This window comes from Eschscholzia californica, unplaced genomic scaffold, assembly GCF_041429995.1.
Source record: "Eschscholzia californica isolate CP2 unplaced genomic scaffold, dmEscCali1.0.p SCAF_3, whole genome shotgun sequence".
Classification (NCBI taxonomy): domain Eukaryota; kingdom Viridiplantae; phylum Streptophyta; class Magnoliopsida; order Ranunculales; family Papaveraceae; genus Eschscholzia; species Eschscholzia californica.
The window spans coordinates 48742583-48764426 of NW_028238420.1; the positions used below are offsets into that span (position 1 = coordinate 48742583).

Genomic DNA, 21844 nt, shown 5'->3' on the forward strand with positions numbered 1-21844 from the left:
AACCCACTCTCTTAACCCTAAACCCTAAAATTCCTAACAGTACCACCTCTCTCTCTCTCTCTCTCTTTCCGCCTCCTCCTCTCTCTCTCTTTCTGCCTCCTCCTCTCTCTCTCTCTCCCTTTCCTACGAACACTAAACCTAAATACTCTCTCTCTCTCAATAGTTAGTACGATCTGTTGGTTAAGCCTTCGAACTTATTTAGAGTCAGATCTGTTATTGTATTTTGTTTTTATTTAATGTTTGTATTTTGTTTTAGTGTTTATATGTTATTATTTAATGTTTGTATTTTGTTTTAGTGTTTATATGTTATTGTTTGTAAAGATCTCGACTCTAACGAGTCAAATCTGTTTGATCAGACAGATCATAGATGTAAATCTTTGATCTGTCTGATCAAATAGATCAGAGAGGTCTGATCTCATATTCTCATGTAAGTTTTTTTTTGTGGTTGATGTAAGATACTAAGATGTACATGTACAAAAAAAAAAATAGTGGAATCGTTTTTTTTTTTAGTTCTGAAACAGAACTCATCTCTTATGAGTCTGATCTGTTTGATCAAACAGATCAGAGAGTTCTGTTTCAGAACCTTTAGGTAGAAAGTAGAATCAGAATAAATATCATATCATATTTTGGACCTTTTCTCACTTTTTGTTATTAACATGGGTCTTTTGATGTAATCTGATAATCATATATAAAATGGTTGATATTTTGATTAATTATTGTTTTTTTATTAAATAATTGTTTTTTTTTATATTTTTTATTTCTAAAAAACCCGAGCCCGTCCGGCCCGAGCCCGTTGGGACCCGCTCGGGCAACCGGGCTCGGACGGGCTACGGGCACGTAGAGGTCGTATTTCGCCCGGCCCGATCCGCCCGCCACCCTACCTCGGGCTCGACTTTTCCAAGCCCGATCCGCCCGAGCCCGGTACTTTGTAGTCCGAGCCCGTCCGCGTCCGCCCGATTCCCACCCCTAGTTGGGAGTGTCTTGGGGAAACTCAAGAATCAGAGAAAAATCTCTCGATCCAAAAGTAGTTCTCGTGTATTATTTTGAATGGGAAAGGGCTGAGTTTGTATAGATAACAATATTAACAGGATATCACCAATAAGCAAAATAAGATATCTAAACAATGATAACATAATAAAATGAATTATTCATATCCACAATTTCAAACGGTTTGAATCCTTTTCATTTTACCAGGCCGAGACTTTTTTTTCTTTTTTTTGTTTGTTGAAGACCAGGCCGAGACTTGAGTATCACAATCTGGTTCTATACATTATATCAATAAAAAGTTATCCAGTTCTTCAACATTAAAGATGCATAACTAAGGAGTTCCTTGGAGATTTTTAATTCTCATAGCACTCATCATACATGAACAAAAGCACCTTGGCGTCAGACTCGTCGATTCGTTCAGTGAGAGTTTTGATCTCCAAATTCCGGTTGCTGAAAGAGCGAATGGAAAGAGTATAAGAAACACAAGATGACAAGAAAGGGAAAAAAAAGAGTCAGTGTTTTGATTGAGAACATCAAAAGGAGCTAACATATTACCTCTAAGATTCTCAACCTTTTGGGTATTAGACTCGGAGAATATTAGGAGCGAGACAAAACCCCTTTAGAGCTGAGAGCACAGAAAAAACAGACAACAGTTACGAGGAACACACTAACAAGTAACAAACGCCCAAGATGGAGATGAGTAGTAATTTGAACAAGAATAATGACCATACCTTGGAACCTTCCCTTGTCGGCGAGGGTCATACTCAGTAGCTTGTCGAAGAGCTCTAGCAAAAGCCTTAAATGTTGCTTCTATAATATGGTGAGAGTTTCTCCCAGCAAGCTGTATTTACCAACACATTCTTAAGTATCCGAGTAAAATTGAAGCAGAAAAAGAAGCTCCTGGTACAAACTCTTCCTGGGGCATGATTTGTGATAATCAATCCTAACATAATCCAGGCATAATTTGGTTTCATATAGTCATGTTTTATTGATTCGAAGCGGCAGAGCTTTTACCTGCCGGATATGAAGCGTCATCCCAGAGGTATTCACTAGAGACTGAAAAAAGTGCTCCACAAGCTACGGAAAGAGAACAGTTCGGAAAGATCGTATCAGTTTCAGAACGTTTATAGATGATGAAGAAGAAACAAAGAGAAGAAGAAACCACCTGGGTATCGTAAGTTCCAACCCTCTCGGTGGGAATCCTTAAATCATAACTCAAGTGAGGTCTCCCTGATAAATCCTGATAAACAAATGTAAAAATGAATATAAACTTCGATAGGTAGTACGAAATAACGTCAGTAAGATCAGAACAGTCCAAAACTTTCCATATCCTGCAAGCTTCATCAAATACATTTCTGACAACCCTAAAACCTAGAACGCTTGGAAAATATTGATCGAACCTGAATTCAGCAATTTTACCAGTGAAACATGAACGAGAGCTTCATCAAGAGGAGCTGTAAAATCTCCAAAACGGTTGATTCCTTTTCTATCCCCAAGTGCCTGTAGTAAACTCTGAAAGGTCAAGAAAACGAGATTTGTTAGGACGGTCACGCGAACAAATGAAAGAAGCAGAATTGACCAAATCTGCATCGAAGAGACAAACTAGAACTTTATGGAAGGTAATCACCGTTCCAATAGCAAGTGCAACATCTTCGTTTGTGTGATGGTCGTCGATATGAATGTCACCAGAAGCTTTTACATGTACATCAAATAGTCCATGCGATGCTAGTTGCTGTCAATAACAACAAATACACTATAAAGTATTACCATCGAACAAAGTCCTACAAAACCGAACTAAACCACCCAAGTCATTGGTTTCTATGAGTAGAGAGGACCTAGACATTATATTCTTGGTTACTGGGTCACCCTTTCCCCTCGTGGGACTATTCTCGCAAGCCCACTCACGTTGCGTTCTTTAAACCTAACACATGTCCTTTATTTTCGAGTAGCTTTCAAACCTATCAGTATCACGGGTGGGCCTATCTTAGGTACATCACAGATTCAACACGAAGTGAAATCGAATATCACATTTAAGACTCTTCGGGTCTATTAGTCTATCAACTTCACTTGGTTGATTTTTGTTCATCTACATAGTATTACTCAATTTTCAACATTTGTCCTAATTATTGAGCCATAAACTTCATGCTTCCATTCAAATATGAGCTAATAGCAAATTTCGAAATATAAAGCATAGATCGTAATCAAACTATAAATGAAGAATCAAAACGGTATGGTAATACTCACATCAAGCATATGATCTAAAAAGGGAATACCAGTACTACTATCAGTAATTCCTGTACCATCCAAATCCAATTTAACTTGTACATTTGTTTCTTTTGTAACCCTTTTGACCTCTCCAATTCTACCTGCTGAGAGAATAACAAAAACCCTAATTGATTATAAAACAACAAATGCTAAATTACCAACTCATACTAATAAGAATCTTTATTAACCAATAAGGGTTGATTAGAGAAAGTAAACACAGCCCCTAAAAATAAATATAAAAATTAAAAGAATTTTTTTTTCTTTTACCTGGTGTTGAAGTAGTAGTGAAGGAAGACCCATTTTCTCCAGCTTGAGAAGTAAGAGTTGATGGTTCCATTTTTCTGAGAATTTGAAAAGAATGTGATGAGAATAACTTAAGGTGAGTATGATTAGAAACCCTAACCCTAGATTTCAGTAATTGAGATGAAGAACATGTCGATGTAAAAAGAGAGGGCAAAAATAGGTCCATTTGTCTGAGAGTGAGAGAGACCTACAAATTTATGTGAAGAAAAAGTAGGTATTTTGTAATACCTAAATTTTAGAGAGAGAGAGAAAGAGGAGTACCATGACTCGAACCCTCGCTCTTAGCATGCCAACGTATGGTGGCTACCAGAAGAGCTCGGGTGAGACAGGTGCGGTTCTAGTTCTTGAAACCTTTTTAAGCGTTTAAGAAAGTGGATTTGTCGGTCACTCCAACGAGAGTCGATCTCAAGACCTCGTGGACCTAAAAGGGATATCCTACCACTACACCAAAGAGTGGTGGACAATTGTTTATTCTAATCATGTAATATTGTTGTTTCAGAAGAAAAAAAATGACATCGCACTTGCATCTTTTTCCCAGCCTAAATGATCTGGTTCTCTAAAACTCTTAAGAGTGATGAAGAGGATTTACATACAACTTTTTATAAGCAACTAAAAAAACTTTAGTTACATTTCCGTGCACATAACTTAATCTAGCAACTATAACTTTATTTTTACATGGCGGGCGATATTTTAGCACTTTTATATCACACGAGAGTGTCACGGTGGTATTTCTCATGTATTTTTGTATTTGTTTGCTTTAAGAATTTCACAAGGAGAAAACAAACAAGCTTAAAAGGATGGATTAAGAGATGGACATTTACAAAGCAACAAAATTGGAAGGCTAAAAATAAGGAAATAATGAAAATATTATCTCCTCAAAATGCTATCCCCTAAGAAACACTTCTTTGACACTATCTATGAGATTTTCTAAAGCAACTCAAATTACAGAATCCTATACTAAAACTCCAATATAATCAAAAGAAGAAATATACCCACAATCATAAAATCATAAGAATCTGAACTAAGAAACTTGTTGTCAATTTCAACTTCTATTATATCAATCGGGTTGAATTGTCAGAACTTCAATTCCCACCGCAGAAGTATCCTTGGTTTTCACCTCGATGTCTTATGACCTCAATAGATGTAGAACGATAATTTCTTTTAGCGTGACACATTCACAGATTAACATTTCACCTCCTGCATATATTGATCCAAATCAGCCTTAGATTGGATAGGATCGCTGGCTATAGACTTATAATCATGACTACTGACAATAGTTGGGTATTCACAGGTTGCTTGCTCGACAGAAATTTCAGCCAAAGTATCACAATCAGGTTCAAGATCAGCATTTACTTCATCTACCTCACCATTTTCATTGACAGTTTCCTCTTTCGAAGATTGAAACCCCAGTTTAACAAGAGAACCTGATATATTTCCATTTTCTATCTGGAGTTTATCGGGATGATTCACATCAGAAGCACGGAACTCTGGGTCTGAAGCAGATATCATTCCAGAAAGAGGCAGCAGTTCAGGTTCATGAGCAGCTTCTAATTCCTTACTCACAACCAAATTACCAAATAGCATATCCCCAGAAGCTTGGGTATCACATTTTACATCAGCAACTATATGTTTCGGGTCAATTTCATGATCAATAATACCGTTTTCAGAAATACAGACATCAGGCTCAGCAACAGAACCAATATCAGATTTATCGGTCAGCTCCAACATACTATTATCGCTGATTTTGGGTCCGATGGTCTTGCCCTCTACAACGGCATTACCTGAACCATCAGAAGTGTTTTCTACTGCTGATTTCTGATTTAGTAGTAGCTTCTGTAATAGACCTGTACCAGGGAACACTAACATGTTGATGGACTTAAGTTCTTGCTTTTCAAATTCCTCAAGACGCTTGAAACCAAAAACCAACGTCCAGGTGTCTATAAGCTCAGAAATAGCAGGTATTATCAACCTTTCGACATTGAGAGAAGAGAGTGCCTGGAAACAAGAGCAGTGTCAGCATCGCGATCATTTATCAAAAAGTTAATGCTTTGATCACTCATCAGTACTTGGGTCGAGAGGAACTAGTTGATAGCATAGACATAAACAATGAGAAATACACCATTCCACAACTTAGGGACTATATGTAACAAAACAACTTGAGTTCGTATAAGCAGAAAAATATGGGAAGAACGAAAATAGGTAAGCTGAAATAAATAGAAACAATCCCAGCCGTATATGTAAGTAATTAATCTTAGCCCAAGAGATAAATATAACAGTGCCCGAGACCGACAAACAAAGCATGAAGAAGCAAACTGGAATCAAGCTAATTAAAGATCCTCACGACGTATGGTACAAGTTAAGTTGAAACTTCGAACACCCTAGGATAATAAATGCATTCAGATGAATTAGAAAATACATCGGAAGAAAGAGACGTTTAAATGTCTTATTAAAAGCAGATCACCAGAAAGATATCTCAATAAATGTTTCAAAACAAGTAAAAGTGAACAAGAGAGGATCCTCATAACGTACTGATTCAATTGCGTATAGAAGCCTGAGGAACATTCCTTGACGCCTATAAATATGACGAGTCCCTATAAATGGCATCTCAGCAAAATTGGTTCCATGGAACCTATAACCAAGAATACAACGTAAAAATTAATCAGTAATAACGACCAGGACAACCAATAACAGTTTCATAGAATACCATCAAGAGCAATAAAACATCATACTGTTTGAGTAGGTCTACCCAAAAAAAGAGAACAAGACAACAACAGACTGAGAGGATAAGAAAATAATATGGTGAGATACACTCTGGAGTCATTAGAGGAAAGGTAGTTTGGTATTGTTGGAACTGTTACACTGATACCTTCCCGACTTCTTCTAAAACAAGTTTTACGAGCAACCTTTACCTACTTCTCGGAACAGTCTGATAACGTATGTGTACCAACTATAACTCTATTGATAACGTATGTAGGTATTACTTATTAGTAAAAGACATGCTTATCAATGTTTAAGCAGATTAACAAACAACAAAGATAATGCCAATCGCGCAGAAAAGCTACATGTTGTAAAAGAAAAGAGGTAACATGCTTGATGATCACATCCAAACATCGGATATAGATGCAATAAAAGCATAGAGTGCACCAAATAAAGTAAACTGATCAAATCTATTACGAAAAAATGAGCTTTATTTATAGGACCGTAGATGTCAAGGAATGGTGCTTTTACGCTCAGAAAAACATTTTCACTGGCATAAAATTTAATGCTGGATACATTTTCTCCCGTACGTACGAACCAAAAAACATCGGAATATAATGGACGCCGGAGCACAGACAGGAACTCATGATTTAACAAAGTATACCTGATGGTTGCTGCAGAGACAATTTCATCACCCCTCTCCAAGATAGCAGTATAAAATCCACTATAACTCAGCCGATTAAAGTTTGACCTACAAAATAGAGGGTCTCATTAGGAGATAAATAACTAATAACATAGTAAAGTGAAAGAGCACGTTGTCTAAGTTCATAGATTGGAGGTTAACAATAGAAATTATAAAAACTTCTTAAAAAGGAGGAGCCTTTCTTGTGTGATGGAAATAAATGTAGCATACGAAGAACATAGCGCATCAGACACGTAGAAGGTCAACATGTAAATGTAGCATATGCTGAACAATATGGTCTATTTAGAGCTTCCACACAATTGTACAGAACATTAACTGACCCATTTTCATTACACAACGGTTATTTGGTGCTTACCCACAACTGTATATTACATTACGAATCAAACTGATGCCACTCCTGTGGTCAACAATCGGAACAAAGCATTCGTCCATAACTGTTAACGCCACAGCTAGTTTAGAATTGTATGCTGTCTTTTGGGGATGTAAGTAGTTAGACGCTTTTGTGTCTAGATCAGAACGCTGAATCAGAGACCATGCAAATCCATCCCCCAATTCATGTTTAACTCCTATGAGCTTTTGCAAATGCATGAAGAGCTGCGCAAGAAATTGAATTAAGAAATAACCTCAGTACCATCCACATAAGACACATACGTGCCATAAAAATTAACAAAATCAAGTGACAAAGGGCGAACTAAAGAAAACTGAAGAATGCAAATTTGAAAGAAAGAACAAATACCTCTCTGCATTTCATACCACAAAAGGTAGTACTTAAATCCTTAGACTTAACAGAAGCATCTCTTTCATGACAACACAACTTGTGATCTGTAATAGGCAAGATTCGTAAACATGCGTCAATAGGCATTGAAGTAACCTTTCGTATGAAAACGAAAAATTGTAAAGCTCATTCCACAGGAAATAAAAGAACATACATTTTTCTTCGCACAGCATGCACTTCAGTAATACCGGAACGCCTGTATCTTTCCCTTTATCTACACTGCCACTTGGTAACCCACAAAATTTGCACGAGCAATTTGGACAGTTCCAATCACCTTGAGGAAGTATCTGCAACATTGAAAAAGAAAACAATTGCATATAAAAATCATACAATCAGATGCACAACGAGATTCATGTCCACAGCATTTTGAACTTGATACATAATTATAGTAAAGAAAATTGTGAATTTGGTAAATACTGGCAAAAATGCCCATTGACAAGTTAGCAACATAGGCTAATAACTTTTATCTATTTCTTCTCAAAAGAATTCCTTTATCCAGTTTAATGATGTGGTCTACATTTTAAATCCACACACTTCATAGATCTAGAGAAATTGCGCACTCAAAATCTTACAACTGCAAGAAATGCTAATGTTTACTTTTCTAGATTAGAAAAGGTTAGTTTGCGTTTTCGATCATTCTTATCTAACATTAAAAGATATTGAGGGATTAAATTATGTTGACATCTAGCTGCATTAGATTACATTTATAACACAACTTATGCTATTTGCGTCCAGCACGATTGTTTAGGCCTGAGCTATAGATGTTTTCCGAGTCAATAACTTGCATGACAGGAAAAGAACAATACAGAAAAGAAAACTACAGGCACAGACTTCAATATAGTTCGTTTTACCAACGTTTACGTCAGCTTTTCCTTTCGTTTCCAAACCATTAACACTACTGTGCAAAAATGGAAATAAATGTCCAACACCGTGTAATACTTTAAGTAAACAACAGATGCATAGGAAATATATCATATAGTAATAATACCTGTATACATAGGCAGCTTTGATGGAAAGTTGAAGGACAGCCATCACAACAAATCAAATCCCCGCCATCCCCACAGATACCACATGTATCATCATTTGGATCATCACCATTAACGTCTACCAAATGAAACCCTTTCCGATCAGATTCCTCTTGTTTATTCCATGCATCTAGCTGGCATTGGAAAAGCGAAAGCCCGGACTCCACAATTATATTTTCAAATGGCTGACACAACTTGCTTCCTGCATGGATCTCAAACTCCGAAACAGTTACAATTTTACTACAGCAACAGCAATGAATTCCATCCCTTGTTATCCAACCATCCAACATTGTTTTCTTCCGGCTGCTGTTCATATACTTAACTTTCTCGCTGGGAAGAACAGTACCCAAGTCAATCAACCAGGAAAGAACAGTTCGTTTTCCAGAGTAGGGGATAAAATCATCGTTATCTGAATTTAGTCCTTTGTTAGAACCACGAACTAACAAAGCACGTCCCTTTTGCTTTTTATGTCTTCTTCCTGGTAGTAAATTAGCATCAGATGTAGGGGATGTTCTATGAATCTTACTTTGTTTAGCTGTTCCCTTTTTCTTCAGAGCATTTTTAATCTTCAACCTTTTTTCACTCTTCTCTTTTGCAATACTACTCCCTCCACCAAACTTTTTATCCAATTTCATATCCCTTTCAATCTTTTTCTTTGTTTGCCTAGTTAATTGACTTATGACCTCCTCTGGTATTGGAGTAAACGGACTACCATCCTCTTCACATTGCTTTTTGTGAGCATAATAAGCCTTGGTAATTGACCAGTGTTCTCTTCCTTTGAGATCCACATATATTGCATCCTGGTAATCCTTGCTTAACCTCTGCCTATACTGAATTGTCCACCCCGCTTCCACAATCATCTCCCTAATCTGTTCCCGTATTGATTCCTTTTGGGTTACAACATCACCTTTACGTTTTCCACCTTTGCTTCTTTTTGAGACGCCCAATTTGAACGTGAAAGTTCGATCTTCTTTAGTCCTTTCTATGTCCTTCTTACTATAACCCTCCACATCTTTAGATCCCAATGTGGTGGAAACTTCTATCACGTCTGATCTCAATTCACAGGTTTCGCTTTTTTTGTTTGATGCAACTTTCCATGATTTCACGTTTTTCTTCTCCTTCTTTAAAGGTAAACCCAGTTTCCCGTTGAGCTTCTTTTCTAGGGGAGTTGGAGGAGAAAGTGGTGCTTTCGAGTTCAAAGTACCAGCAGACCTAGTAACTCTTCTAGTTTTATCTTCTTCCTGGGTACCATGATTTTTTTCTGAATTTCTAAGTTTCTTCTTATCCTTAAGTATAACTTTCAAGACACCATTTTTACCCTGATACTTGCTGTCGGAGTTGTCTATCTGCTTCTCGCCTTGTTTTGGGGATTTAGAACCTAAAACACCACCACCACCACCACTTCTCAAAACCCTAGTTACTCGACTATTAGGAAGTTCTTTCTTTTGCTTTTTTCCCACAACCCCATTTTCCTCTTCATCTTCTTCACATTCAATATCATCGATCCAGCTCCTCTTTCTTCCACTCCCACTTTCAATAACCCCATTCTTACACAGCTTACTAGCAATTTCAATTCCTTCTCTGGATTTTAAAGAATCTGCCTTATCAGAGGCAAATACCTTACGATGAGGAATCATTAAGTCAACACTGGTCTCTGAATCACTATCCCAATCCCACCTCTGCCTATTCTTTTTCTGCGATTCATAAACTATGTCTTTCCTTGAAGAACCACCATTACTCGTCTCATCCATATCGTTATCCATATATCCCACAGTCACAATACCAAATCTTCTATCCTTACTTTCATATCAAACAAGAACCCCACAGTCAAATCAACCCAATGAAAAGGGGAAATAGAGCACCTGAAAGCTATAGCAGAAAAAACCCTAGTTTTTTTTTTATCTCGTGAATCGTAAACCAATTAGAAACAACCCCCCCTGGTTGAAGAGAAACAAAAAAGATAGATCAGGACGAATCAATCTAAAGATGAAGAAAGACGACGTTAAAAGAGAGAAGGAGAAATCGAAGCGAAATCAAGAATCATACTACTTACTACCTATCAAGAACAATCAAGAGATTACAACTTGAGAGAAAGAAAAGAATAGTTGTTGAAGTAGATTTTCAAAACCCTATGGTTGCTTTGTTTCATCAGCGAGAGAAACGTTAGTCCTTTGGACGTGATAAATTGCTGGTCGCCCTTGTGTGTGTTTTTCTTTCCTTTGTTGTTTGTTATAAATGGGCTCTTCTTTTCCCTCCAAAGTAGTGTTCTACTTTGGTTTAAGTAGTTTGATTTTGAATTTTAGAAACTCACCACAGCAATTTAATACTATATATGAAACTTCTTTCTTTATTGAGAAACAATATCATTACTTTATAAGTTGCTAGAAAATTTCTGTTTCCTCCAAACATCATCCTTTTAATGTTTTTTAATTTTTTATACTTCCATCTTCCCTTTGGACCTCCTTTGTAACTCCGACGACTTTCATGATATTCCGATGACCTATACTTTTAACACCTGCGATCTCCACGACTAAATCCTTCTCCTCTCTCTCTCTTCACTCTCTTTCTCGCACTCTTCTCCCGTCCCTCTATCTCTTCACTCTCTTTCTCTCGTCTCTCTCTCTTCATTCTCTTTTTCTCTTCCCTTCGCCAGAACTTAGAGAGAAAGAGAGAGAAGCCAGGAGAAGGAAAGAAGAGAGAGAGAAAGAGAGAGAAGCCAGGAGAAGGAAAGAAGAGAGAGAGAAAGAGAAAGAGAGAGAAGCCGGGAGAACGACAAAAGAGAAAGAGAAGAGAAAAAGAGAAAGAAAGAGAAGAGAGAGACTAGGCAAAGAAGTTCTCGGCCAACTTCAGCCGCCTTGAAGGGTGTGTTTGGGGATTCATTTTTTGGTTTTCAAACTTTTTCTCCGAAATTTTTTTTGTTTCCCTAAAACACCCACCTAAATGTGATCGTAACATTTTAACTCATTTCAAATCCAGATGGAAAACTCATTAAAGGACCGCAAACCTTTAGTCTGCAGAAGTGACAATTTGTAACTCTGCAACTTTTGTTAAACAATTTCGATCAAACTGAACTGACCAGCATAGTAATAATCTTCTTCCTGCACTTTGTATCATAATGCAAAAGCTTAATTATAGAATATGTGAGAGATTATATGAGATTAATATTTTGCAAGCAAAATTTGAAGTTTAGATTCAATCTAGAAAACCAACGAGTTTGTCGAATACTAATCTATCCTCGCGGAAAAAATTGACAAAATCCGGATACAAACTAAAAGATACTTCGGTTCATCCAACATTCTAACAGACAAAAGAAAAAAATTGCAACTAGGATGTATCTTGTTGTTGCGGCATCTGAGGTATAACTCGAAATCCCTGAACACTTATTTCTTCTTTCCTGCCTTAGCAGCATCCCCAGCCTTGGTCTGCATACAAGGACACCAGTTAGAAAGTGTGTATAAGAAACTGAAATGAGACGATAAAGAAGTTACGAAAACACTAAAAGAGCTCATAGTACGAAAATCCACCTTTTTGACTCCACGGATCTTCTTGGCTCTGTTCTTTCGTTCCTTCATCTGCTTCCTTGACTTCTCAACCTTGGTATCAAGTCCGTTCTGGTAAAACAATAGCAAATTTATGTGTGTGAGCGAGAGGGAGAGTAGCATATGAACAATGAGATGAAGTTACATTAAAGGTATGCCAAATGTTGATTCACTTAATCTGTCTTGAATAAGGCATAAGGTCATTGTGGTTAAATCTTCTAGACCACTCCCACGACCTTATTTTACAACAATATGTTCCACGTGAAGTACCTTACAAAATGAGTAATGAACATTGAATTGCAGTTCTTCAACTTCAATTTACTAAGGGTAAGTAAAACTCCAATTGTGTTATAACTTTAATAGAGCTTCCCAATTCTCAAAAAGGTCATTTAGCTTCGGCTTCTTATTTCAAACGTACATCTATAACCACATCTATTAACATCATATTGCAAATCACTGCCTTTCTCAACAAAAAAGTTCGGCGCTTATGCACATTTCAAGTTCCACAAATAGCTCCGTCTTGAGTAAAGAAAGAAATTCAAAATGTGCAACTGATCTTATTCAAATATCTCTCTACCCCTTTCTCCTTGCTGGATATGTGGATATCAGTTGCATGACCATCAATTACAAAAATGCAAACTTCATGAATCAACCCTAATTTTCACGGGGAGGGATGTGAACTGACATGTAACTTTATACACTCATCAGACTTTGCATACATGGTGTGACACAATTTATTGATCGTATGATTCTAGCTTCTACTGCACTAAGGGTTAAGATATCTAGCATGAGACAACTCAACCATGAAAACAAGGACCTCTGAACAGTATACCAGACTACCAGTTCAAAAAATGCAAACGAATTAAGCGTGCAATAAGATAAAAAACTTGAAAGTAAAACAAGGCATTGAGAAGATTCATTCGTTTAGATAGCACCAATTTGCAGAAAATAAAATTGTAGATTGATAACAACATGAAAGATGAGCAGTGGTGATGATTCTTACCCTAATAAGTCTGTATTTTGGTTCGTACTTCTTTGCATTGTCAACAGAGTCGTAAATCAATCCAAACCCAGTAGATTTTCCACCACCAAAGTGAGTTCGGAACTTGAATACAAAGATGGAATTTGGATCCTTCACTTCATACATCTTCCCCAATTTCTCCTTCAACTCAGCCTACACCATTACACACGATTTTTTAAAACAAAACCCTAAACAACAAAAAAAATAACAAAAAAATAAAATAAAATTTGTTATACCTTTGAAACATTTGGTCTTCCTGGATGAAGAACATCAATGACCTAAAGTTAAGGTGTAAATAAGATAAACAAACCAGTGAGGGTTAGGGTTAGGGTTACTTCATGTGCTTGAAATTCTTCAAATGTAGCACAAAATGAGTTAGAAACTTACGAATTGCTTCCTAGAGAGAAGCCTGTTGGTCATGAACTTCCTTGTTCGGATTGTTACTGCCTTGGTGTCAGCCATGATACTGATAACAGCAACAAATCAACAAATACAGATTAAGAAACCCTAGTTTTCAAAACGAGTTGTAAAGTTCTAATAAAACCCTAATTTTGAGTATATATTAATGGAAGCTTAAACCCTAATTATAGATCAGAATAGTTAAACTCACTTGGTTCGCTCTTAGACCACCGTCGTCTCCTCTCTTCTTCGTTCAGGGTGAGCTTGCGTTGGGCGAAAGAGAACTCTAGGGTTTCGATTTTTCTTGAGTTATATATGGGAAAGGAAATGTTGAAGATGGGTTTATTACGGGTAGCCCGTCGGGTTCGGGGTTAATTGGAGCGTCTATAAGACGGCCCAACAGTTAATGTACGAAAATGGAAGCCCAGCTCAGTTTCTTTAGCCCAAGCCTGACTAGAGTTCAACCGTTCAAGAGAATATGACTCAAAAGGGTGCCATTGTTCTATATTGAAAAAAAATATGTTCTATCCCGAAAGCTATTTAGCCGAAAATTTGGGACAAATATAGTCTAAAAGCTGACGTGGGCGGCTCTCAGTCGCCTAAGCACGTGGAGAGAAGAACGCCCGGACCATGGGAGCCGACTACATAAGCTTTTGGGTGTGGTTGACCTTTATTTTCAGGGCATATAGTATTTCTCTGTCCTATCTTTTGAATTTCCTTCATCAATAGTTATACCTTTTCTTTGTTTTCTGTCCACCACCCTTTGATGTAACGTTTGGACACCCCTCTTAAGTCCATGAGGTCGTGGGATCGAGTCTAGGAGTTTGTCATCAAGATTTATCCCATGTAATTTAAGCAATATATATAGTAAATATTAAAATAAATTTGTCGGGCTTTAGGCCTCTTTCGTTATGGTTTAAATTAGGCGGTTATGGTGCTCATCGCATCTTCGTGATGTATCAATGCCTTGTAACAACTAACGTGGATCGTATTCGATTTCTCTAAAAAAAAAAAGAATAATTATAACTTTTTTCTAGATTAAAAATTGGGGTCCTGTGCATGTCATAATAAAACTCCTAAAATGACTGTGGGAGGATCTGAACCTATGACTTCTTATACAACCTCTTAACTACTGAGTTACAACTCTGATTACTTTGTAAGTGTGTCTAAATAAAATTATTATTGACAATTGACTCAAAAATCCAAAACATGAGGCCATGTGTCACGTTGTGCCTCAAAGAAGTTCCTTTGGGCTCGAACCACCCTTGATCTTCTTAGTCAATTACATCAGTCAATGATAGTGTCCATGAGTGTTAGTAGTACTGGATGTACTCACGGATTTGGAATGGCGTGTTTTTTTTTAGGTTTTGGAAACAACAAGGTAAAATCTATCTATTGTCCTAAACTTTTCATACCTAGATTATAAGATTTAGTATAACCACTTGAGCATATGATTCTAAATATATAAAGCTAAGGTGAGTCGATAACCAATATTTACTAAAAGTTGAAAGTTTTTGTAGTGACAAAAGTATTGTTGTTTTTTTACATACTTTTTTCCCTACAATAGTTTTTTAAGGACTGGATTGAGATCAGCCAAAGAAAGGGTTATCTCATAAAGCCTACTTTAAGAAAAAGTACCCTCTTCCTACTTGTGACTAAACATCACCATTACCTTTTTCTTAACATGAAGGTGAGTAAGAATAAATAAGAAAAGGCAAGTGAACTCAAATTCACATTATTAATATGAGAAAAGTAGGAATGACATAGAAAAACTTCACCATCACTGGAAGTAATCCAAACAGAAACCAACTCTTTCTGTGGCTCTGGCTCTGGCTCATTACCTAGTGATCCTTATCGCCTCTCTCCTCTTTTTGTCGTATTGAAATTGGGTATCCAAGAAGTGATTGAATCTCAAGCATCATACTCAAATGAACCCAAAATCAACTTGAATCAGTTATTTAGACGAGTCAAACATCACGAGTTTATATACAGTGAGTTATGTATTCAAGGTTATATTTTGGCCAGTGAAAGCTCAGAGAGGGTTCTCACTGGCTAACCAGGAGACCGACATGCCCAACTATTTCCTCTCCTCTCTCTCTCTCTAATGGGTAACAACATCCAGTGGAAATGAACATAATTGAGTAACCTTTTGTTTAAGAGTTTAAGATAAATGAGTTATCATTCATGGAGAACCATACAAGCTATAAACTAGACCTATCTATCTTTCTCTCTTCATAATCACAAAGATCACTGCCTCTCTTCATTCCCCATATCCCAAATTCAATTGAAACAGAGAATTGAAACTAAAACCAAGTGAACAAATTTAATGGGGAGGCGTACAAGAAATAAAACTTGTATAATCTAAACAATTGATTTAATCAAGAGAAAAATATTATAGATTTAAACATCAACAGCATCAACTGGTAGTGATGTTGTCCTGTTAATAGAATTTGGAAGCAGTTCCGTGTAAAAATTCTTAGCAGTGAACATGAACTCCGGACTTGAATCCATGCTCGCCCCACAACTTTGTGCTGTTTGGTTCTCCGAGTCGGGGCAGCTAATCTGAAGATTTGAAAAGTTTGAAGATTTGTCCTTCCCTGAATGAATTCGTTTCAGAACTCGACTTTCTCTTGTGTTTCGCCAGTTCTCAGTATCAGGACATACACTTAAATGTCTTGATTTTCTTCCCAATTGAAGATTCTTGAACTCTCCTAACTCCATTTGATACTTAGCTTTAAGCCATCTTAGTTTATGCCTAATTTCGCTCTCATAATCATCAAAGAATGCACATGCCGATGAAGGAACTCCGGAGGAGTTTCTTCCAGCATAATCGACCAAATTGGTCATGCATTTGCCGTTCGTTGGGGTTGAACTGATCAATCTTCCATGTTCTTCATCAGAGTTAGGTTCTCCTGATTCTACTGAACTTAATTCAGGCCCTTCTTGGTGAGCCCAGATCTCAACACAGTTTAGTACCTCTGAATGGGTAGATATATCTGGTCCGTCTGCCACACAATGATCCGACCCTTCAACTTGATATGTGATCTCTTCAAACCTACCGTGCATTTCAGCACAACCATGTTGACATTGAAAAACTTGTAAGTCATTACCGGCACAAAGATTATTCAAAGAATGATAGTCAATTAGGGAACCATTCGAAGTTCGGGTTGAGGCACAATTGTGACAGATTCCGTTTCCAAATCTTGGGGCTGCTTCAATTCCTGGCCCTGGTTTCCACTCTGGTACCAGACGAAAGATTTCGCCATCAATCGTATCTGCAATCCTAGTCACATCCTGATCAGTTATATCAAGTTCTGCAACCATTTCGGTTGCAACACCAAATGCTGTATCTGTTTCAATGTCGAAAGGGAAGAAGATATTTCGGATTCGATCTGTGAAGAGAAAAAGAGTTTTCTGTAATGAAACATAGTGTGAGAATAGTCCCACATGGGAGAATGGGTAACTAGCAACCAAGAATATAAAGAATAGGTCCTATGTAACTCCTTATAAAGACTTATGTAATAGCTTTGGAAATCAATACAATCAATACAAATTCTCTTTTCTTACATGGTATCAGAGCTAGGCCCACACGTGATAGGCTTAAAAGCCACACGTGTTCCACGTCACCCGTAAAGAAAAAAAACACACGTGTTAGGCTCAAAGAACGCCACACGTGAGGGGGGGCGTGTGAGAATAGTCCCACATGGGAGAATGGGTAACTAGCAACCAAGAATATAAAGAATAGGTCCTCTCCACTCATTGCCAATTGGTTTTGAGTTGGATGGCCACAAACTTAACACATAGACATGCAAAGAAGTAAAAGACAGATACGAGATTACTTTGATTTCTCACAATCTCACCTTCTTTATCTGCAATTCTGACCCTTAAAAAGATACTATCATCTTCTTTTTTCCTTCCTTTGATTGTGATATCCACATTTGGAGAATGTTCATCTTCATGGTAAGTAAAAAGTTCAATTCCATTGTTTTCCATCTCAACTAGATGATACCATCCATGCTCAGGCTCAATTCCGTGTTTCGGGTCGAAATCAAGTGAGTACCCATTGCTCAAGGAACTACGACCATTTTGTGGAAGTTCATAAAGAGGGCGACTTAGAAAAGGGTCCATATCGTACCTATTCATATACTCTGTAGGTCTTAAATCAGCACCATAATCATCAACTTGAAGAAAAGGGTCCGTTAAAAGTTCCCCTGCCGAGAGCCTACGACATGATGCTGCCAAGCATTTCTCTATGAATTCTCTCACTTCTCGATCCTTTACTTTATATAAAGCATCTGGTTTTTTCCCCTACAAGTAAATAGCAAATATGTTAACTAGACAAGAGCTAATAAAACCTATTGAAGATAAGCTAGACGGGGGGAGTTCTTACAGAAATAACTTTTTTGTATATCTGAGCAGGATGGGTGCATTCACTGTAAGGATATTCAAAGGTCACCATTTCCAATATGCACATCCCAAATGAATATATATCAACTAGTTCATTATATTCCTCTTCATAAACCTCTGGTGCCATGAATTCTGGTGTGCCTAAAAAACAAGAATCCGAAACAAAAGGAATCAACTACCAAACAAAGAAGTTATATTCTTGGCCACTAGATCACCTGTTTTCCATGTGGGACTATTCTCACAAATGGTCGTACATGTTTTTTTTTGAATTGGTAAGCGTGTGCCTCGAACCCTTGACCTCTAAGTTGGAAGACTTACCTCTTACCACTTGAGCCAAGGGTCGTTGGCAATGGTCGTACATGTTAGTTTGGTCTTCTAATGAAAGTTTTCAGGAAACTGAACTTGAACTTACCAACACAGTGAGAAGAGTGAGATTTTCGGAGAATCGCTGCCAGACCAAGATCTCCAATCTTTACTTCCCCTTGATTTCCATTAACAAATATGTTATCACACTTAAGATCCCTATGGATCACAGGTGGATCATGGTTGTGAAGATAAAGTAGTCCTCTCAAAATCTGTCTACACCAGTGCTTCACTGCTCTAATGTTAACCCTCTTATGCTTCTCTCTGTACCTATCAGTAACATTGAAAGAAAAGAAAAACTCAAGTTTGAAAAATCAACAAAAAAGCGAAAATTAAGATGAGAAAATCATGAAAAACAAAAACGTATTAGATGTCTATATTTTCTTCTTGTAGTTGGGTATAGGGGTGAAAGACGAATTGAACCATCTAGTAGTTGGTTCCTCTAAAGTTTCCCTCATGATATTTGGAGTCTGCGGGTGAGTTCTACCGCGCAAAGCCAATGATTAGAGGGGCGCAATCCCCTCAACCTATTCTCAAACTTTAAAAAGGTAGGATGGTGTGGCTGCTCCGTTGGGCCGCGCCGCAAAATCAAGAGCCCCAACTAAGCCATTTTGGTAAGCAAAACTGGTGATACGGGATGAACCGCAAACTGAGTTACGGTGCCCAACTGTGCCCCAACCTAGAACCCACGAAGAGTGTTGGCCAATTAAGACAACAGGACGGTAGTCATGGAAGTCGAAATCTACTAAGGAGAAAAGAACCCAATCTGAAACTAGAAATCACTGAAAACCTACATATTTAGATCAATTCGAAAGGCCAGCGCTTTGGGGAAAGCTAAATAGTTTCCGGGGTGTGAAGACTTGGTCAAAAATTGGTCAATTTTGTTTGACAATTTTATTTAGGGGGAAAGCAAAATAGCTTCTCCACCTCAGCTCTCTCTCTCCACCTCACTTCTCTCCCTCCACCTCATCTTCTCTCTCTCTTCTCCGATAGGTCGCCGGCCGGAAAATTTTCCGGCCGGCGACCATGAAAAAAAAAAAAATTTCTCTCACATCTCTCTCTCTAAACTCCGGCGAAGGGGGTTTCCCTTCGCCGGAGTTTAGAGAGAGAGAGATGTGAGAGAAAAAAAGGAAATTTTTTTTTTTCATGGTCGCCGGCCGGAAAATTTTCCGGCCGGCGACCTTTCGGAGAAGAAAGAGAGAAGATGAGGGGGAGAGTTTTTTATTTTGAGCCATATTCCCCATAAAATATGTTTCCCCGGAAACTTTTCAAAATTTTGCATATTCCCTTTAAAATTTCAAACCCCGGAAACTATTTAGCTTTCCCCAAAGCGCTAGCCATTCGAAAGGGGAGAAAACCACCATTACTACTTACTGTCTTAGAGTCCCAGAGGTGAACATCTCAGTAACAAAGTTAATGTTCCTATTTGAAGTATCAACCCAAGAAGTATAAAACTTCATGATGTTATTGTGTTTCAAGGTCTTAAGAAGATGAATTTCACAATAAAGTCTTTCAAGATCTTCAGGACTTCTCAAGAAATCATAAAGTTTTACTTGATTCCAAGCTACTTCAATCCCTTCAAACTCATCAAAAGCTCTATAACTGTGTCAATCAAAACCAAAAATTAACAACTACCCATTTTCTAAAATTACCAAAATACTTCAAATTTAGGAGAAATTTGAAATGGGTTCATAGGAAAATTCTTACACAGTCTTTGAAGAACCTTTGCCAAGAATTTCATCATACTGTAACCAAAATGTGACCCAAAATAGAAAAATGTAAGGAAAAAAAAATATGAATCTAATAAAGCAAAGTGGGAATAAGTTTGAAGTAAGATTAAAGATTTACCCTTCCATATCTTCCAGTTGGATCAACTTCAACAAACTCAGAGTAATCCGGTTCAAGTGGGTTTAAACTGTTCATTCTCAAACTTGGTATTGAGTTTGCTTCTTGCTAGGCTATTTTAATAGAAGAGAAAGTTGTATCTTTGTGATGTTTTGAGTATGAGAACAGATAAGAGAGATAAGAGAGAGGATGATCAAGTAGAAATGAAATCCAAACCAAAAGAAAGATCGTGTAGATGTAGAGAGAGGGAGAGGGAGATTTGGCGACTGGGGTGGTGGTTTCACTGGAAGACAACTTTTCCTACATAAAATAAGAGGAAAAATGTATTAAAAGAGATACGAAGAAATGCACCCCACTATGCAACATCATACCAAAAGGACAACCCCCACTTTCACCTTCACCTTCACCTTCACAATCTCTGTTCTTTATCATTTGGGTTATTTCCCTAATGGCCCCCAACTTTGTGACCAGCTTTCCGCCCGGCCCCTACTTTACGAGAAATATCCATATGGCCCCCTTTTTCCGTTAACTTTAACTTTCCGTCACTCTCTCTCCTCCATCTCTTTTTCTCTCTCTACCATGTCACGCCACATCATCTGTTACGCCACCTCATCACCTTTTCCGGCATAGGTCGCCGACCGGAAATTGGCCGGCAACGACCTCTGTCGGAGAAGGTGATGAGGTGGCGTAACAGATGATGTGGTGTGACATGGTAGAGAGAGAAAAAGAGATGGAGGAGAGAGAGTGACGTAAAGTTAAAGTTAACGGAAAAAGGGGGCCATATGAGTATTTCTTGTAAAGTAGGGGGCCAGACGAGAAGCTGGTCACAAAATTGGAGGCCATTAGGGAAATAACCCTTATCATTTCAACAAACAAAAAAAAATCTCTCTTCTTTATCTCTCTTTTGCAAAAAAAAAATAATAAAGAAAAGAAAAGATGGATAATATGACAAAGGAGGAGATATAGGTTGAGGATAATATAGTCACTTTTTTTTCAAAATTTTTATTTATCCCTCCATTTTAGTCCCTCCCTCAGCCTTCCGCTGTTGCGGCGACATATCACTTGAGCTTCAAGTAAAGCTACCATTTTTTTGGTTGAAATTCTTTCACCCACTTAAATTTATCCGTATTTTTTGGGAAAGAAGAGGCAATTGCAGTAAAACAATCAAAGAGATAGAGAGGGAGGGATCAAACCTCTTCCCCGAAGTAGCAGAGATCACCGAAAGAAGTCAAAGCAGATCTATCCAAAACCCAAACCATTTGAGAATCCACCATGTGTTTTCTCTCCCGATATCTTCAAGATAGTCATCTTCCCTAGAAAACAAATAAAATTGATGAGGGAATAACACCAACAAAATTAAGAATACCCACCGATCGACAGGTTGAACTGGGATTCCTATAAGAAACATAAAATTGATGAAAGAAAAAGAGATCGAATCGGTGGCATTAAAGCCTACAAGAAGAGAACACTCTCTGAATTCAAAGAGAAGGGAGAAGAAAATGAAGAAGGAAAAAA

At 37.6% G+C, this 21844-nt stretch overlaps 4 protein-coding genes across 8 annotated transcripts; all 4 read right to left on the reverse strand.

Annotated features, from left to right (window-relative positions):
• Positions 1 to 1113: 1113 nt before the first annotated feature.
• LOC147551182 (imidazoleglycerol-phosphate dehydratase, chloroplastic-like) lies at positions 1114 to 4036 on the reverse strand. 5 transcript variants are annotated; one of them, XM_086665727.1, is made up of 10 exons: positions 3817 to 4036; positions 3520 to 3593; positions 3232 to 3353; positions 2615 to 2719; positions 2407 to 2499; positions 2153 to 2227; positions 2002 to 2064; positions 1719 to 1828; positions 1543 to 1612; positions 1114 to 1437 (listed from the first exon to the last, which is right to left on the reverse strand). In XM_086665727.1, exons 2-9 carry the CDS (start codon positions 3587 to 3589, stop codon positions 1585 to 1587), a joined length of 666 nt encoding a protein of 221 aa, XP_086521853.1. In that variant the 5' UTR covers positions 3590 to 3593; positions 3817 to 4036; the 3' UTR covers positions 1114 to 1437; positions 1543 to 1584. The 5 variants fall into 5 exon arrangements, with proteins under 5 accessions (XP_086521853.1, XP_086521852.1, XP_086521854.1 ...); XM_086665726.1 differs by having other exon boundaries at positions 3232 to 3356; positions 3817 to 4010; XM_086665728.1 differs by having other exon boundaries at positions 3784 to 3832.
• Positions 4037 to 4371: 335 nt separating this feature from the next.
• LOC147551183 (uncharacterized) lies at positions 4372 to 11168 on the reverse strand. The gene is made up of 7 exons (XM_086665723.1): positions 8719 to 11168; positions 7885 to 8017; positions 7692 to 7777; positions 7311 to 7549; positions 6917 to 7003; positions 6085 to 6184; positions 4372 to 5550 (listed from the first exon to the last, which is right to left on the reverse strand). Exons 1-7 carry the CDS (start codon positions 10516 to 10518, stop codon positions 4738 to 4740), a joined length of 3258 nt encoding a protein of 1085 aa, XP_086521849.1. The 5' UTR covers positions 10519 to 11168; the 3' UTR covers positions 4372 to 4737.
• Positions 11169 to 11919: 751 nt separating this feature from the next.
• On the reverse strand, positions 11920 to 14031 carry LOC147551184 (small ribosomal subunit protein eS24z-like). Its single transcript, XM_086665729.1, has 6 exons — positions 13926 to 14031; positions 13703 to 13781; positions 13552 to 13593; positions 13298 to 13468; positions 12280 to 12366; positions 11920 to 12177 (listed from the first exon to the last, which is right to left on the reverse strand). Exons 2-6 carry the CDS (start codon positions 13775 to 13777, stop codon positions 12136 to 12138), a joined length of 417 nt encoding a protein of 138 aa, XP_086521855.1. The 5' UTR covers positions 13778 to 13781; positions 13926 to 14031; the 3' UTR covers positions 11920 to 12135.
• A 1830-nt stretch (positions 14032 to 15861) lies between these two features.
• On the reverse strand, positions 15862 to 20759 carry LOC147551185 (putative serine/threonine-protein kinase WNK9). The gene is made up of 7 exons (XM_086667010.1): positions 20333 to 20759; positions 20192 to 20229; positions 19859 to 20086; positions 18534 to 18754; positions 18105 to 18262; positions 17575 to 18022; positions 15862 to 17106 (listed from the first exon to the last, which is right to left on the reverse strand). The coding sequence occupies exons 1-7, from the start codon at positions 20405 to 20407 to the stop codon at positions 16115 to 16117; spliced, it is 2160 nt and encodes a 719-aa protein (XP_086523136.1). The 5' UTR covers positions 20408 to 20759; the 3' UTR covers positions 15862 to 16114.
• Positions 20760 to 21844: the final 1085 nt, after the last annotated feature.